Here is a 17,987-nt window from a genome sequence, read left to right as displayed (position 1 = left end):
CCCTGTCAAAATTATTCGATTTTGATAGTGCTGAAACAAAATGAAAATTATAACTTTATAAAGAAATTATAAAGAAAAATAAAATCTCCTTTCAAAGACTGCTCCTATAAAATACCTTGTTTTCAGCAACCCACAAATTTGAAAGCCACTTGTTATATCTTTCCTACTGCGTTTTGTGTAGAATGTTAATCACTGATGTTACCACTGATATTCATTGGCAAAGATACCTTATGGAGGGCATTGTTCCCTCCTCTCTGGTCACTGCTGCTGCATTATTTGTGTGCTTTGCCAGCCCTATCGCGAGGCTGCCCGAAGTCTCAGAATGGGACTGGGAACACAGCCCAGCAAAAGAGAAATGCCAACAGCACTCCTGCAACTCTCATGGATAGAAAGCTCTCTGTAAAAGCTGATTTTTATCCTATAGTACACATGCAAAATGCAGTCTTCCTGAAGTCAGACTGCCCTTAATGCTCAAAAATGACAAAGTTCCTTGGGGAGTCCACATTTGTAACACTGCTGTTGTCAAACTTAATCAGGTTTTGTACCAGTTAGCCTTCTGTATTTTGGTTACACCCTCTATATAAAATGCACTTGTAAGCTATCTAACAGACATCTGTGCTTGTAAAACATGATATCTCAGGTCCTAATGCACAAAGCAGGCACTGAGACTGACCCAAGTATTTCCTAAGGAAGTCTTTCAAACCAACACGTAATACCCTAGTGATCCAAGTATAAAAAGCCTTTTAGAGGTTCCACTTCACAGATGTAGCATTGCTTTGCTGCTGTAAAGTACTCATAATATTTGAAGTGACTTTTACAGAAAAAAAATTTATCACTGGGAGAAATAGGTGTGCTCTTCTGAGGTTCCTCATTGCTACATAAAATCCATAATTGCAATCTCATCCCTTTATTTCCTATATATAGTGTTTAATAGATTCATCTTTTGCCTGGTCGGTATTCAGGCACAGTTCTAAGTGAATGAGTGAGTACCTTTATTTGTGGAAGTAAGGGTTTGAAAGGTTTTTTAGCCTATGCCAGTAGCTTTTCTTCAACTCTGTTATTGGCAACACATGAAGTATTATTACTGCTCTTAATGTCTACACTTTGAGATTGTGGAATAAAAAAAATAATAAAAAAAAAGCTAAATTGAAGCAAAGTAAGTTAGGCTGAAGCAGATACTTTAGTAATATTTCATAGAAATGTTGAAATGAGGGCCCTACCAGACACAACATGGCTGTGGTAATGTCACAGAATATCACAGAGACAATTCACCCAGGCTCAACAGCAACAGCAAAAAAAAATAACTGTGGTATTTAAACATATGGCCTAACTTTAAATGCACATATAATGCCTTTAAATAGTTCAAGCATTCCTAACTCTATGAGTCAGGAGAATATTAGACATGTGAAATAGACACCACCCTTTGCATATGAGTGGTACCTTCTGCACTAGAATCTTTAGGGTTACAGAAAATCACATGCTCTAGAACATGAGGCTGACAGGAAACAGATCTCACTGTCAATGAGTAAACATGCACCAGGCACCACTAATGTAAAATGTATCAAAACCTGAAGGCCACATCACTATTCATTTTTAAATGAATGCTGTTTCTCCATCCAGCTCTTCTGAAAAAGCTCAGCTTACATAACAGGTTATTTCATGAATATTCTTGGAAAAATTAATTAATTAGTCAGTCTCCTGAGTATACATAAGAACTGCAGAATTTATCTCAAAATACTCTCAGACTTTGGGAGAAGTTGAGCTGGAATCATATCACACTTTCTAAAGGCAATTCCTTTATTCCAATAAGGTACAATTTCCTGGTGTCATTGAAAGTGTCACTGATCAAAACACCTCTCAAGTTCATAAGGGACTTCTTCCTTTCAAACTGGTATGTGAAATAATTCAGTTGTGCTCTTTGAAGACTTCATTTTCACAGTGAGTAATGGATATGGTTGCAAAGCATCAGTTAAAAGCAGTTAAAATTTATTTTGATTCAGAAAAATTGCCATTTTGACAGAGAATTTCTGTTGTGACTTCTCTCTTCCTACTTTCTTTTCCTCCCACCATCCTCCACATCTACACAGCAAGAGCTATTTGATGATTTTTAAGTTCCCTTTTGTGCAATTATTATGATAGCCCAGCCCAAACATCAAACATTCCCTCAGTGAGGAAAAAAAAATCCTTTCTATGGAAAATGGTTAAAGTACTTTCTGGAAATGGCAGTCAGAAACAACAGGGGAAGGGGCAGAAGTGAGTTGAATTCATCTCTTGAAAACCAGGAAGAAATGGCATTTGTAGAGAATGAGACTGATTGAGCTTTTCCATTCTGCTCTTCTGACACCTCTCCTGCAGTGTGACTCAGATGATTAAGGCTACGTGCTCAATCTGTTTTGACAGAGCTTAGGTTATCCAGAATCACATGTGTTAGGTGTGTATGGGTGAGCGAGATTGAGAGGGGAGGAAGGGAAACTGTGGGCATATACACACGGTACTTTATCTTCCCATTGGTTTTGCAGTCTTAGCAAAGAGAATCTTAGAATCATGGAATCATAGAGTGGCATGGGCAGGCAATTTTTCTTGTCAAAATTAGTTTTGTGCAGTCGGACAGCCAGTTGGAAATCTGCTAATGTACTGACCAGGGCTGACCCAGCCATTCTGTCCACACTGGGAGCCAGCAGCTCCTGGTCCCTCTCTAGGTGATTAATATACCAGGATTAACTAAAAACTCTGTCTGGTTGCTTTTCAGGAGCAGAAAGAGTAACTCAGACACCTCATGTGTGATATGAGATACAGAATATCTGGAAAAAAATAATACCGGGACTGCCAGTCTCCACACAGACAAAAATAAGTGTTCTTCCTAATGTCCTGAGAGAAAAAGCACACAATGTGCCCTTCCAGTTTCTCAAAATTCTCCACACACACACACTTTCTTTCTTCCTGTTAACTCTGAATCTTTTTGTTATTTCTAATGATTTGACACGTAGATGCAGTTTAATCTCTAGTTTGCTTGTGATGCTTTAATTCAAATTTCTGAAGCTGGATATTTGTGTTGGGTTATTGGTCACTGAAGTAATAAAACATTTTTTCTGCTTGAAACTTGTGCAGTAGAAGTAAAATTAATGCCAAATAATAAATTATTCTGCCCAATTGATAATATTTTTATCACAATATTGTTAATAATTTAAAACTACTAAGATGATTTTGATGATGATCATTCTAGATAGGCACTCAGACATATGAATAAAGGTATATAAAGCCAGCACTTTGTCCACTTTTTCAAAGGTATAATCTTACTTTTTTTTCCTACAGGTACAAAGTAAGGTAAATTTAATTTATTTAGGTGCGCAAAATTGCCAATAAATCCTTCTAAGATTTTATATCTATGCTTCTGTACATGAAAAATGACTTTATTCTTATGGGATACTACCATCTTGCCATCACAGTGTCTCATTTAATAGCCAGGACTGCATCACTTTCAAATGCAGAATGTCTAAGTTATGTTGATGGTAAAGTAATGAGATATTTATATATATTCAGGTATTTATTCTATGTATGTGGTTGTCATGGTGCATTATTAATCCAGTTCATCTTAGTTCTTTCCTTTGTTAAAAAAGACTTAGAACAAAACCAACAGAAAAAACATTAAGGTTTTTTTCTGTTCTTTGAGTTCAGATTGCCAGATTTCTGTTAGGGACAATGATATTTCAAATGTTTTGAAATCTCCTCATTGTATCTTATTTATAAACCCATTATATCTTATTTATAAACACATTTATTGTGTTTATAAATCTTTGAGTTTAGCTGTTGATGTTCTTTTAGAAGGAAAAAAACTCTCATATTGAAGCATAGTTTGTAAGTGAACACCAAGCTCAATATACAGGCCAATATTCATTTCACTGATAGTTTCAGGCCTTGTCACATAATGCATTTTTTACGTTTCTAAAAATCAGCATTTTTGGACTTGCTAGGAAGTACAGCAAAATTCCCAGCAAAAAAAATCTATATTTTCCTGGGTAAAATAAGGAATACTGGCCCATCAAAGGCTGTAATATCTGCTTAAGTATTAGGAAATTTTCAAGAAATTTCACGAAATTTCTGTTCCAGATTATGGACTTCTACTAAAGCTAAAAAAAGCCACCTCTCATTGTCCCTGAAACAGACAAAAAACCTTTGGACTGCTCTGGATTTTCTTACTCAACTGGGTCAGCCATGGGACTCATGCAAATGCTGTTGAGCAGAGTTATATGGACAAATATGAGATCAGTTCTCTCACTTCTGTACTCCCTCCTGGGTAACACATATTTAAGCATGAAAATAAGATATCTGTGTAAAATCTTTGGTGCTTAGAAAGTCCAGTAAGGGTAGGAGAGATTATTTGGGATGTTTGTTAGGAAAGCAGGCATTTAAATCATGTCTGTAGTGGTGAGAGCAGAGAGGGACCACATTCTGGTCTGCCAGCTAAACCAGCACAGTTCAACTACGAACACCCACATCATTTTCCTTTTTCTCCAGAAAAAGACAAAACTGCTTACTGGATGCAGTTCTTGGCACACACCTTTTTCCAGGCAATGGCTCAGTACTCTCTGGAAATGTAGGAATTACCACAGGCCAAAGCAGTGAAGGCAGTGGACTGACAGATAGACAACGTAAATGTGCCTTGTCTAGGAGTCCATGTAGGCTTACTGGGTAAAACAGAGCTAAAGAGAACCAGAATATTAAAAATACCAATATAGGCTACAGACATGCTTTAAATCAGCTGCAGGGTAAAGAAAATAAGGAAGGATACAGAGTGGGAGGCATTCATCTGAGAAACAGATCTCAGGAACAGGTATACTCATGCACCCTTTAGAAATATGGACAATTCAAAAGTAATTTTGAGACCAAGATGAAGACTTGTGAATCAGAGCAGGAAGATCTGTATGAACAGAGATTGGATACACGAAAATCTTCACAGAAGCCCACGATTGCATTATTTACTTCTGCTCCTGAATAAACATTTTCTGTCTTGCTTCTGTAGGCACATGGTTTTGCTCATTTTCTTGTTCCCATGTATGGTGGACTGTTCAATATACTTCCTAAAAACTGATTTGCACTTTCAAATATGAGTCATAAACCAACTTACTTCTATCAGATCTATTTTATGAAGAGAACATGTCATAGTAAACAGGTCTAAGACCAGGAAAGAACCTCTTTGAATGTAAAACTGTTACCAGACCCAGCATTCCTGCCTCCAAACAGTTGACTATGATTACTAATTGAAAGTAGAAAAACTATTGCTTTATTTCACCTAACCTTGAATTCTGAGTGCAGTTTTGGGTACTACAACATAAGATGTAAAATTATTAGATAGCATCCAAAGGAGGGTAACAAAGATGGTGAAGGGCCTTGAGGAGAAGCTGTAGAGGAGCAGCTGAGGTCATTTGGTCTGTTCATCCTGGAGGAGGAGACCTCACTGCAGTCACAACTTCCTTGTGAGGAGAAGAGGAGGGGCAGGCACTGATCTCCTCTGTGGTGACCTGTTAGAGGAGCCATGGGAATGGCCTGAAGCTGTGTCAGAGGATGTTTAGATAGGAAAAGGTTCTTCACTTCCCTGGGGACCTTGTTGAGAACTGGAACAAGGTCCCCAAGGAAGTGGTCACAGCACCAGCCTGACAGAGTTCAGGAAGTGTGTGGGCAAAGCACATGGTGTGACTCTTGGGGATGGTCCTGAGCAGGACCAAGAGTTGAACTCAATGATCCTTGATCTTTTCCAACTCAGTATATTATGTGATTTTATGATTTATTGTTGCAAATGTCAGCAAAGCAACTGAAGCATCAGAAACATGGTGGGTGATGTAATTGACAGTGGAAAAACCACTTCCTGATTAAAAGTTGATTTAAGAACAAAAGGTACACACTTCTCCTGGTCTTCCTTCTCATTAATCCTTTACTGTGGATAAGGAACTTAGTAAGCAATTAAAATTGAACTTTTAATAAAAAAACCCATGTTCTACAGAATGCAGTAGGCAAAAACTGCTATAAAGAGATAATCACAAACCATAGATTAGTAATAAAGGCTTTATTTTATCTCCTAGCAACTTAACAGATACCTGCCACTGTTGCAAACAATCTAAAATAAAAGTTAGGTGATTCTGGGGTTACTACATTGATATTAATTATACAATTTAGGCTGCTATTGACATTCATAAAATTATAACCAGTGAGATGAAACATACTGAGATCAAACCGAACTCTCATCTAGATTGGTCATTTCAGGTGTCAGTTTTTTAGCTTTCTTGGCTTAAAAATTTCATCTATAGTTTTCTTGTTCATTACATCATTCTTAGAATGGAAATGATGAGCTGACTGAATTGGTTTGCAGTGTATGTTTAATGAAAGGTAGTTACTAGGATTTTCAGATACTTAAAAAATACAAAAAATGATTTTTTTTTTGTTATGTAGCAACCTAGATAGCAAGTATCAAGACAGTAAATAATGTTTAGATAAACAGTTAAGTGGAAAATAAAATGGGGAACAAGGAAATCCCTCTGTACTCAGTCACACAGGTTTTTTATCACCTTCTGTAGCCTGGTCTCCAACCTAATTTTACATTAAACTTTTCTGTGTCCAAAAGTGTTTAATACTAATGACAAACGTTATTGTTTGGAAGATAAAAGGTAGCAAAAATTAAAATCAGCACATGTATTTTACTTCTCTTTTTAAATGGTGACAATAATTGCAATGATGACAAGTCCTGCAGCCACAACCTTGCAGCATCAGATGAGAGCATCTTTAAATTGTTCCTTTTAGTACCCAAATGTAGATATAGGCTTTCACTGTGGCAGATTTATCCCCTAGTCTACAGCTGTCGGTGTTCAGGTACCCTATTGCGTGTTTTAGTGCTGTGGACTGGATAAGGTTTTATTTGAAGGGAAGCAGCACCATCTATTGCAGCCTGATAGCTTAGCTCTAGATGATATAAAGACAGACTTGGCCTGAGCCCAGCTTTCAACTCTTTCTTGCAGGCACTTTTATAAATTTGTCCTTGTCCAGTTTCAAATGAGATTAGGATCTGGCTTGGTGAGACATGGTGGTGCAGGGACAGGGCTGTGTTCCATGCATGCACATGTCTAATAAAAAGTCTCTTCTAAGAGACATAACTGCTTACAAACTAGGATAATATAATAGCATAAGCCTGGTCCTGAAAAACTGTTGCTTTTAAATGACTTTGCTGGAGTTTTCATTTCTGAAGTGGGAGGACAGTGAAAAGTTAAGAGCGTATTTTACCCAGGTGATATTCTCTTAAAATTTTCTTCCAAAAGCAGCATTAATGTAGGTGTGCAGTACGGTATGTTCTTCTAATAATGACAATGCTATTGTCATCCATCTATATTTCTGGTTCTTCTCTTTTTTCCAGACTGTCTACAAAGCCTGGCTCTGTTCCCAGTATTTTGAAGTCACACAGTTTCACTGCAGTAACAGAATTCCTTGCAAGCAATACTGTTTGGAGGTTCAAACGAGGTGTCCCTTTATATTACCAGACAATGATGATGTCATCTATGGAGGACTATCAAGTTTCATCTGTACAGGTATAGTACAGAAAAACCAATTTCACTTTTCATAAGTCTAAATTTCATGGATTTAGCTCTAACTCTGAGACCCTGAAGGTATTCCACATCAGAAAGATTTCTTGGAGGTGCTACGATCTGAGCGCAGATCTAGTTACGCACAGTTATGATACAGCCTGCCAGTCATCAGCTTTACAAAACAAAATTTCTAGAAAAAAAATTATCCTGCTTATTTTTTTACACTTAATAATTTGGTGGAGGATATAATTTACTTCATATCATGCAATACTCAGAAGTTGCATGTCATGCTATATTCAGAAAAAAAAAAGAGAAAAGGTGCATCCAGTTTTAGCATACTTACCTTTGTTTGCCTGCATTCTTATGCCAGATGAATCAAGAATCTGAAGCACAGCATTCAAAATTGTGCAGCAGCTCTCAGAAAGAGTTTAAGAAAACATCTTTCACTAGTGAGAAATTTAACAATCTGTTGTTTACCTGTGAAGAACTTTGTTTGTTTGATTCTTGCTTGTTTCCAATTGAGACTGGTTGCATTTTATTAATATTTTTTAATTGTAAAAGATATTGCTAGTGCATATCTCAGGTATCACAGTTACTTTTTTCAGGAATGGATGGGACTAATCCACAGAAAAATTTCATCTTATACCAATATTATCTTCAGACTTATGGTGCCTAGACTATCATCTGAGAATCTTGAAGATATTAATGCAACTTATTCCCAGTAAATTCATAAAAAATGATTTTCAACACTTAGATCATTTGACACCCTTGTCCAAATATCAGAAATTAAACTGTCTTCACCTCTAAATTAGGGCTCCACAGGAAATCTTGATAGTAAATAAGTTGTCTAAGGTAAGCTACTTAAAACTAAGGTCAATTATAAAAATCCATAAATGTTGTATACTGTCTTAGATGCATGCATAAGGATCATGACAACTCACTTCACCTTGTACTCTGTGTTTAGATTTAAAGTGATTCTGGTAGCAAGGCATTTACTGGATTTTTTTTCTTGGAAATTAAACCTATTGCACACAATCAAGCAATCTCCATCCACATGCACAAGAAAATAAAACAAAAAGTGAGCTGAGTTACAATTTTGAATCATCAATAAAGTCCTTAGCACTTGCATGGTGACAATAATAGCACTTGCTTAACACAAGGTATTTTTAAAAAATTAATAACCTTCCAATATTTATATGCTATGCAGTAAGTAAAAGAGCATTATTTTCCAGTTTAAGGTAGTACAGTAGAAGTGAGAGACTTAGGAAAATTTTATTTACCACAAGAACACAATCTAAATGTATGTTCACATATATGCATGTGTACACACACACGTACACAGTGGCAAGAAACCAAATGACCTGCAAACAAAATCATCTTGGCATGTATTTCAGAAACCTGTATTTCATTAGTATTTCATTATTTAGGAAATTCATGTTCATCTCTTCATTTTCCTAGTATAACTCATGATCCAGATTCCTCCCTAAAACACACAAAATAGATGATTTTGAAAAGATTACTGACATCTCTGAGTCTGGGATGAAAAAGCAGCTTTAGGGGAGGATTAGACTCATTTTGTTGCAGGTATTATTAATGTGGGTATCTACACATAAACTCTGTGACTAAGCTCTGCCTGGAGTCACTGGTGTAGCCAGTAGAGCTGAGAGCCATTCAACTCCCCCTGAGCAGGCACCTGCACCTGAGAGAGGACTTGCTCACATTGCTGGCTGTGCTCCATTTGCTGTAGCTGCTGTTAGACCAGGGTCTTACTGCAGACACTTAAAATCAGGGTGACCTAAATCTCATCCCAGCTGTCCACTAGCAAGTATTTGGTTGAACTTTTTGTCCTGTCAAGCCCAAACCCAGCAGCAGCAGCAGAGCAGAGCTTATATTCACAGACCCACAGGAGTCAGTATGCTGACCCTAGAGAGTTGTGTGCAGGGAAGATGTTTGAGGACAGGTATGAGGCAGCAATTCAAACTCTGTCTGGAATACAGACCCATTTTCACCCTTATTAAGCAGCAGCTCAGTGTAAGAGTGCTTCCTGCCACTAAACAATGAAAAATTAGACTTTAATCTGCTGCAGGAATAAAGAATTATACCTCTCTGCAGCTTAATGAAAACAGATTTATTTCAAGCACAGTACAGTGAGCTCAACAGCAGACAAAACACTCTACCTCAGCATAGCTTGCGATAGATAACTTGAAATCCTTTCAAAGAAAAAACAGCTTAAAGAAGGTCACCCATGTCTTGAGGGACATCTCCTACTGCACTTTTTGTGTTTCTGTCCGGTATAGACCTTCTGAGATTTCTAGTTATTGATCTGTTTCTTCATTAGAAAAACACAAACAAGGTAAAAAGGTATTCTTATTTAATATTTAGATGTCAAGTAACAAGAGAAGGTATATAAGGGATAGCTGATTTTATTTGATGTTGTCTACAGCCCAGAGCTCAGGATGAATACAAGAACATTACCTCTAATTTTGCAATTGCAGACAGGTAGAGGATGGTGTGGTTCCATACCCCATTCTGGGAGGTGTCTTGGCAGTAGGAGCTGTAACCTCCCCTTTCAATCCTGTCCTACCACAGCAGTAACTCAGAGCACAGAGATCTGTTGGAGGTGAGTTCATGGCAGCACTGGTGGACAACAGGGAACCCACAAATTATTTTATTTATTTTTCTTTCAGGCCAGGATTTTTTGTCATGTTGGGGTGTGAAAAAAAAAAAAAAACCTGGAGCAGTAAAAGGATATAATAAAAAGGACCTTCCTTGGAAGGTCCCCATGATGAGAAAACAGCATGGAACTGGCTATTTTCCCCAAATAAATACTGCAGTCATTGTTATGTTTGTAATTAAATTTAAAAGAAAATGCATTGTGGTTTATAATATGGATTAATAACAAGTTATTGGAAATTCCTGAAGGCTTCATATAGTAAGTAGCAAGTATTCTAGCCTGAGAATGTCTAACTTGATCACCTCCAAAGAAAGCCTATAAATAGAAATGGGAGAAGGCATGCTAACCTCATTTTGCATCACCAGAACTCATCTTTTGTAGAAATGCATATGAGGATGTGGAACCACTGCAGTGCAAAAGAAAGTACTTGAGAGATTAATCAAAACAATCAGAATCACAGTGTGATTCTGATTGTGGGAATATGCAGTTAGGTAGAAAGAATTTAGTGTTCCCTTCTTGCCCGCTTTCTTCCAGGGCATAGAAGGAAAAAAGTTGATCCTTCCATCAGATGCTGTGCTGTAACCTGCTGGTTTTCAGATTCATTAAAACTGAGTGATTACTTTTAGTATTGACCTTTGGAGTTCATATCCATATGACTAAAGTTTCCAGTGGTTTCATCCAATGTTTCTTTTCACAGCTCAGCTGTCTTGAATTGCCCACACAAAGCAAAATCTCATTTGAGGGAGATAACAATAGTTTTCCAGGTGTACATACACACACACGGAAAATTACAGTGAATTAGTCCCATGCAAAGTTGCAGGTCAAGGTTTTTAACTGTAACTTCTAAGAAAACAGTGTTCATATCAGCAGGATTGTTTTCTACTGTAAATGGAGTCATCTCTTCCTTAACTGAATGGGCTACAGCACCATACTACCCAACACCAAACATTAATGCACATTTGGTCTACAAAATTAGACTAGAGCTAGAGTGAGGAAAAATCCCTTCAGAGGCATTTAGGGTTGACATGAGATAGATACTCAGTACCAGCTGCTTCACTGTAAAGATCATCTCATATTCCCAAGAATTATTTGTTAATACGGCCTGTTCTGACTGTTTGGAAAAACTGCTGTCCATGTGCCAAGTCTGGACCAATTTAGAGTGCAGACTTAGGGCTAATTGTGTCCTAAAGGCTTTCTTTGAAATGACCATGACTTATGGTCCCTTTGTGCCCTGTGGCATAACAAGGCCAGCACCCAGCATCAAGTCTCAAGGCAGAAATCCCAGCCACATACTCACTCTCTTTATCTGTACAATAGATGTCATGGCATTCAATGGAGAAGGAGAGCTCCTCTTTGAAGGAAAGAAAGAGAATGGAGTGAGCAGGAATAAGGCAGAGATGTGTTGCATTAACTTCTTCCAAAATTAGCATGACACTCTTTAGTACTTCCTAAGGGCAGTGCCATCAGAACGAGTCTTCTGCCATCAAGAGGAGAATCAAGTTTGTCTATTCTCCTATGTTGAACAGACTTCTGATGCTTTTCAGAAAGTGTTGAACAGACTTCTGATGCTTACTCCTGCAGAAGGAGGAAGTAAAGGGAGAGAAGAGGTAAGTAGACAGGTGATTCGGGTACTTTAAATTACAAATATATTTCAGTTCATATTAATTTAGACTCCTAATGTTATGTGTTCTGATTAACTTCTCAGTTGTTTGGAACACAGTGTGAATCAATTTTTGGCAAATAACAGTAACATATGTGATCCATGAAAATTAACACTTCCCTGGAAACTCCACCTCCTTTAGAGTAAAGAATTCACTGGAAATAACACTGTCAGTCATGCTTCATGGCACACAATAATGTTTCTAAAGACATAGTGAGAATTATTACAGAGAATTCTCATCAATCTGTAGAAGAATTTTGATGACTAGCAAAGCTCAGCAAAAGTATTAGGAGAAATTCTGTAAATTGCAGTTTCCTCTCAAGGGGCAGATGTGTGTCTGGGTTTCACCAACAGGTTTGGCTATAGTGTGTCTCTTTCAAAACAGACTCCCTGATTTCAATGAAAATTGAAAAGCAATTTCCTTGAGAAAATGTGAAAGATATAGAAAGGACATAGAAAGGAATACAATCTGTCTATTTCATAGAACATTGCAAGAAGACAAAATCACTCTGAATTCAATATGCTTTATGTTGTTCTTGGCAAACTCAAAAAACCCATATATATTTGATCCAAATTCTTCCTCTAAAAATATCTTATAATAATGTGTCATTTACCTCCTGTCTGCACCTTTTATTAGGTCCTAAAATATCAAACTATTAAGCTAACACAGACAGCAGGATAAATCCCTTTTATGTTTGATAAGCATGGTTTAAATCATTACTAGCCATGGTTCTGCTTACAGGGAAAATTTGACATGGTTTTTGCATGCAAAATCTGTCAACTAAATAACTCATCTTTTTGAGTCTAGTGTTTCTAGTCTTGAGTATTGGGGCTTTCCCATTAATGAGGTCCCATATCATAATAGGTTTATTAGCTGTAAATATTCTTCTCCTATAATAATGACCCAGACAATTAACTTATTGACATCCCTAAACTTTTTGTGGTGACACAGTACTTAGAGATGTATAAACCTTTCCTATCATATCACAATAGTACATCCTTTTGTTCAAACATTCTACATATAGAAGTGAAACTGGAGAGGGATTGGAGAAAGACAAATGCTTTCTAGAAGCAAGTTTTCCTGTATCTCAAAAGTGTAGAGGTAAAAATCTTCATTATATAGTTTTGAGAGTCAGCTATTTATTCATCTTTCTGACTTGCAGCAGCTCAGTTTTAGAGGGGTAACACTGATTTACACCAGCATCAGGAAATTAGCCCTGTGAATAATTTAGGGAAGAAATACAAATCTAATGAAGAAACACTATGAATTCCTTTTGGATGTGGGCACATACACATAAGAAAATGTTCATGAGTCAACTCTCTGAAATAATAACCAACATATAGTGATAAAAATATCTTAAAACAAAACAACACATATCTCCAACCCAGATCTCCTCTGAAAATTGGAATTGAGTAAAAGAAGTTAATCTTTTCAAAAGAGCTGAACAGTCTTATTTGCCAGTTTAAGAATAATCCGTCTGAATAAAGAAAAATTGATTTATCTCCAATATTCTTCTACACATAATTTTGTTTCATTTTCACATTTTTGTTATGTGAAAGGTATAAAATACATGTCTAATCATCATGATGTGTCACAGACACAGCAATTTAGAAATTGAGAAGACCATCTGGAAAAGATCAAAAAGTTCTGGCTTCCAGAGCAGTTGTACGAAAGCAGTGAAATCTAGTCATATAATATCTAATGTGTTCTCTTCACTTCCGTAGTTGGAAAATGTTAATACTGAAATCTCAGAAATAATTCTTCAGAAGCAGAAATGCCATGCAGAATGCTGGCATTCACTGATAGAATGATGTCAGTGCTGGATGGATCACTCTTGGCAGACACTATTTACTTTGGGCTTCACAATAAAATGGAGTATTCAAAACTTCTGGTATACTACATCCACTTATCTTGTTTCAAGGTCTTTTCTTCAAGCACAAGAAGCTTCACATACCTCTCAAAAATAATCAGAAATCTGTGTGAAAAATGAACACAAGTTAGGGTTCTACAGAAAGCAAAAGAGGAAAAAGCATAACATATTATAAGATGTTTTGTTTCTGTGGCTTCCCAAATACTTATCCAGCAATGGCAACACATATATCAACCAGACTAGTTTCTCATAATGCAGAATATTAGGGCTCTGTAACTCTTTCTCTACAAATAAACCAAGAAGCCAAGTCTGCTGCAGATTCAAATTCAGCCACAAGTGTCACATGTCCTGACAATGCTGAGGAGAGTTATAGGAATGCAACCACTGCTTTCACAGGCTGTTTCCTGCAAGTCATCAGGCAGAAACCACAGCAGTCTCTGAGTTAGATGGTGTTCTAGCTGATCAGCAGACCATACATGCATTGACAATCTTTGTGATTGCAATTTTTATGTAAAAACTTTTTTTGACTTTGCTGCTTTTTCCCTCAAGGCACATTCTATAAAGTGAATATGGTATTCATGCTGTCCCTCCTTTTTCTTTCAACCTGATTCAGCTAGGCAGGACATACAGGATTTCTCTCTTCATGTCTCCATTAACAATCTCAATGGAACCAGCAGCCTTAATACTTGCATCAGCATTAGTAACATACAGTCCCTACAGATCTAACTTCTGTGCTGATCACCAAAATGTTATTTTCATGTGGAAAAAACCTATCTGATTACAAAGAAAAGAGAGAGTTTTTGCATGACCTTTGTGAGTGATAATGTATCTGTCTGGAGAATGATTTGAAATTAAAAGTCTCCTGTTCAAATTCTAGATTTTTAATTATAATAAAGGTCCAAGTACCTTCATATGGAGTAAGATTTCTGCTGGTGGAATATAGCCGAGTGCTGGGAAAAGTTGAGAAATGAAGACACAGAAGTGAGAATTTCAAGTGAAAAGTGCTTTAAAAAATTTTTAAGTCAAGCCAGTAACAGCTGACCAGTCAGCCTCAGAAATGCAGTTACCATACATCCAGTTAATATAAAATAATGATGTCTACAAACTACAAAGACAAAGAGGAGGGGGAAGCCTTGATATTTTGGTGGATACAGATATTGTTTTTATTTCTTATACTCATGTATTTAATATTTAAACAAAAATACCAGTCAAACAAAAGGAAGAGAAGCAGTGCAAGCAAGGACAGATAACCTTGGAAAAGCACAGAGATGAAATCAGATTATGCAGGGTTGGGGCAAGGAAGGTAAAGAGGAAGCTGGAACTGAACTTGTAAAGGCATGCAAAGAGTAAAAAAAATTGGTTTCTATACATATATTAGCAAGGAAAGGAAGGCCAAAGGTGTATCCCTATAAACATTGTTGGAACACTGATAACAGTGGATGAGGAGGAGGCTGAGGTACTCAACAGTTTTGCCTCAGTATTGAACGGCAACCTCTCTTCCTATATCTTTTAACTGGATGGACAGCAGGATGTGAACTGGAGCTAAAGCCCCTCCCACTGTAAGTAAAGATCAGGTTCATGCTCTCCTGAGGAGCGTGAATGAACACAAGTCTATGAGACCCAATGAGTTACATCCCCAGAGACCCAGGGGAATTGGCTGATGCAGTTGCCATGCCACACTCCATGATACTTGAAAAGTCATAGCAATCAAGTCAAGTCCCAGGTGACTGGAACAAGGGCAACATCGAACCCATCGTTAAAAAGGGTAAGAGTTGATAGGTCAAGGAAGAGGCTGGGAACTACAAACCTGTCAGACTCACTGCTGTGGCTGGGAAGATCACAGAACAGATCCTGTGCTAGCAACTGTGCTAAGGCACATGGAGAACGGGGAGGTGGTTTGAGACAGTCAACATGGCTTCAACAAGGGCCAGTCCTGTCTGACCAACTGGGAGGTCTGCTACAATGAAGTGTTATTTAATATCTTTCTCAAGGAAGAGATAAGTTTCCCCTTAGTAAATTTGCAGATGATACCAAGATGAGTGAAGTGGTTGGTGCATCTGAAGGATGGGATACCATCCAGAGGGACCTAGGCAAGCTCAAGAAGTGGGCCCATGGGAATCCCATGAGGTTTAACAAGACCAAGTACAAGGTGCTTAGGTCAAGGCAGTCCTTGATGTAAACTGGCTGGGAATGAACAGATCAAGAGCAACCTTGCCCAGAAGAACTTGGGAGTTCTGGTGGATGAGGGGCTGGACATGATCCAGCAATGTGCACTCACAGCCCAGAAAGCCAAACGTGCCCTGGGCTGCATCCAAAGCAGGGCAAAGAAGCTGACACTGCCCCTCTACTTTGCTCTGGTGATGTCTCATCTGGAACAGTGCATCCAGCTCTGGGGTCCTCAACACAGGAAGGACATCAACCTGTTGGAACAAGTCCAGAAAAGGGACATCAAGACGGTCAAAGGAATGGAGAGCTTTTCCTATGAGGAAAGACTAAGAGAACTGTGATTTTTTTCACTCTGGAAAAAAAAAATGCTTTGGCTGCCCTAATTGTGGCCTTTGAGTACTTGAAGTGAGCCTGCAAGAAAGATGAAGAAAGACTTTATTTTAAATAGCAAGTGGTGATAGGACAAGGGGGAATGGTGTCAAACAGAAAGAGTTGGTTTAGATTAGATATTAGGAAGAAATTTTAGGAAGACACTCTTTACTGTGAGAGTGGTGAGGAACCGAAACATGTTGCCCAGAGAAACTGTGGAGTCTGCATCCCTGGAAGTGTTCAAGGCCAAGTTGGGTGGGGCTTTGAGCAACCTGGTGAAAAGTGTCCCTGCACACAGTAGGGAGATTTATCTTTAAGGTGCCCTCCAAACCAAGCCATTCTATGATTCTATGAATATTTTGATAAAGGAACAAACTGGTTTTTCCTCCTTGATTTTCCAAGGAGAGGTAGCCAGCTTACCTCCATTTCTAGTTAAGTCACACATTTTAAAACCTCTGACTTAATAGATGAACTAACTAGATCCAAGGGGCAAAGCTTATTATTGTGGCTACAAACAAGAATGTGGTAAAGAACATGTATTATATCCAGTACAGAAGGTTTTACTGAATTTATCTAAATCTTCTACACTGGGATATGAATAGAGTCTCTGTAGTTAATTGTTTATTTAATATGTCACTGCAAATTCAAAACCTAAATTCAATTGCTGGATTGAAATAAAGAGGAAATGCAATTTTACATTAAGGAACATGTTCAATTCATCTTTGAATGTAGAGTTGTCATCAATTTATTTATAATTCAGTAAGTGCAGATGAGCTACTTAAATACCTTTTGATTGCCAACTTATATACATTGCTTTGATTTCAAAGGAAGTCTGGGTTTTCCAGTAAGAAAAAAGGCAGAAAAAATAGTTTGAAAAGTAAACAAGCCTCAGTGGGATCAAAGCATTAACCATTCTCTGTGTCTCTTCAATTACTACTAATCATTTGAGCTGCTGCAGTTCACAGAACAAATCATAATTCCCTGCTTTGGGAGGCATTGCCTCTATGTTGAAATGTTTAAAAACAGACTTATACACAAAAGATGGGTCTCAGAAAATAAGACTGCTTCATTATACTTTCAATAAACAATTGTCCAGAAGTTCCAAAGTGCAATAGAATTTCTTAAAGAAAAATGTGATCCTTTCAGCTGTTATCTAGAGTGAGAATAAATATTTTTCAATCTTTGGAATGTTGCACTAAGTTTCTGACTGCAGAAGTGTTGGTCAGGTTTAGCATAACATAAACTCTGATTTTACAGAACATAAAACAAGTTACTTGTGTTCCTGTATCTTTAATTTTTTTCTTTTAAATCCAAAACCAAATGAAACTTTATTTGGATTCAAATATAGCTTAGCAGAAAATTATGTCAGCTATGTAAAAATGTGTCAACCTAGGAATCTTAGCATTCTTAGCATACCTAACACATTTTTTATTTATGGAAGTAGGAACCAAAGCATTCATGTTTGTCATATTTTAAGGTGTACTGCTTTTCTTTACAGGTTATTCACAAATTGCAAGAAATCTGTTGCCTGGACCTCAAAATGATACACTTAAATTGCTTTTTGAAAGTAATATTGTTGTGATATTTTGGATAAAATTTAATTCTTGTTCTAAAACATAAGGCTGCTTTCAAAATCACTATCCTAATATTTCATCACAGATAGTTTTTTTTTTCCTAGA

The 17,987-nt window shown here is 37.3% G+C and overlaps 1 protein-coding gene across 1 annotated transcript in view; it reads left to right on the top strand.

Annotated features, from left to right (window-relative positions):
• NALF1 (NALCN channel auxiliary factor 1) overlaps positions 1–17,987 on the top strand; it is a 433,022-nt gene that overhangs the window by 413,492 nt on the left and 1,543 nt on the right. The window contains exon 2 of the mRNA XM_050980401.1: positions 7,400–7,571. Coding sequence (XP_050836358.1) covers positions 7,400–7,571 — 172 coding nt within the window. The remainder of the gene's footprint in view (positions 1–7,399; positions 7,572–17,987) is intronic.

Source organism: Serinus canaria, chromosome 1 (assembly GCF_022539315.1).
Source record: "Serinus canaria isolate serCan28SL12 chromosome 1, serCan2020, whole genome shotgun sequence".
NCBI classification, from domain to species: Eukaryota; Metazoa; Chordata; class Aves; order Passeriformes; family Fringillidae; genus Serinus; species Serinus canaria.
Note: the sequence above shows the minus strand (reverse complement) of the source record. Positions and strands in the feature narration are given on the sequence as shown.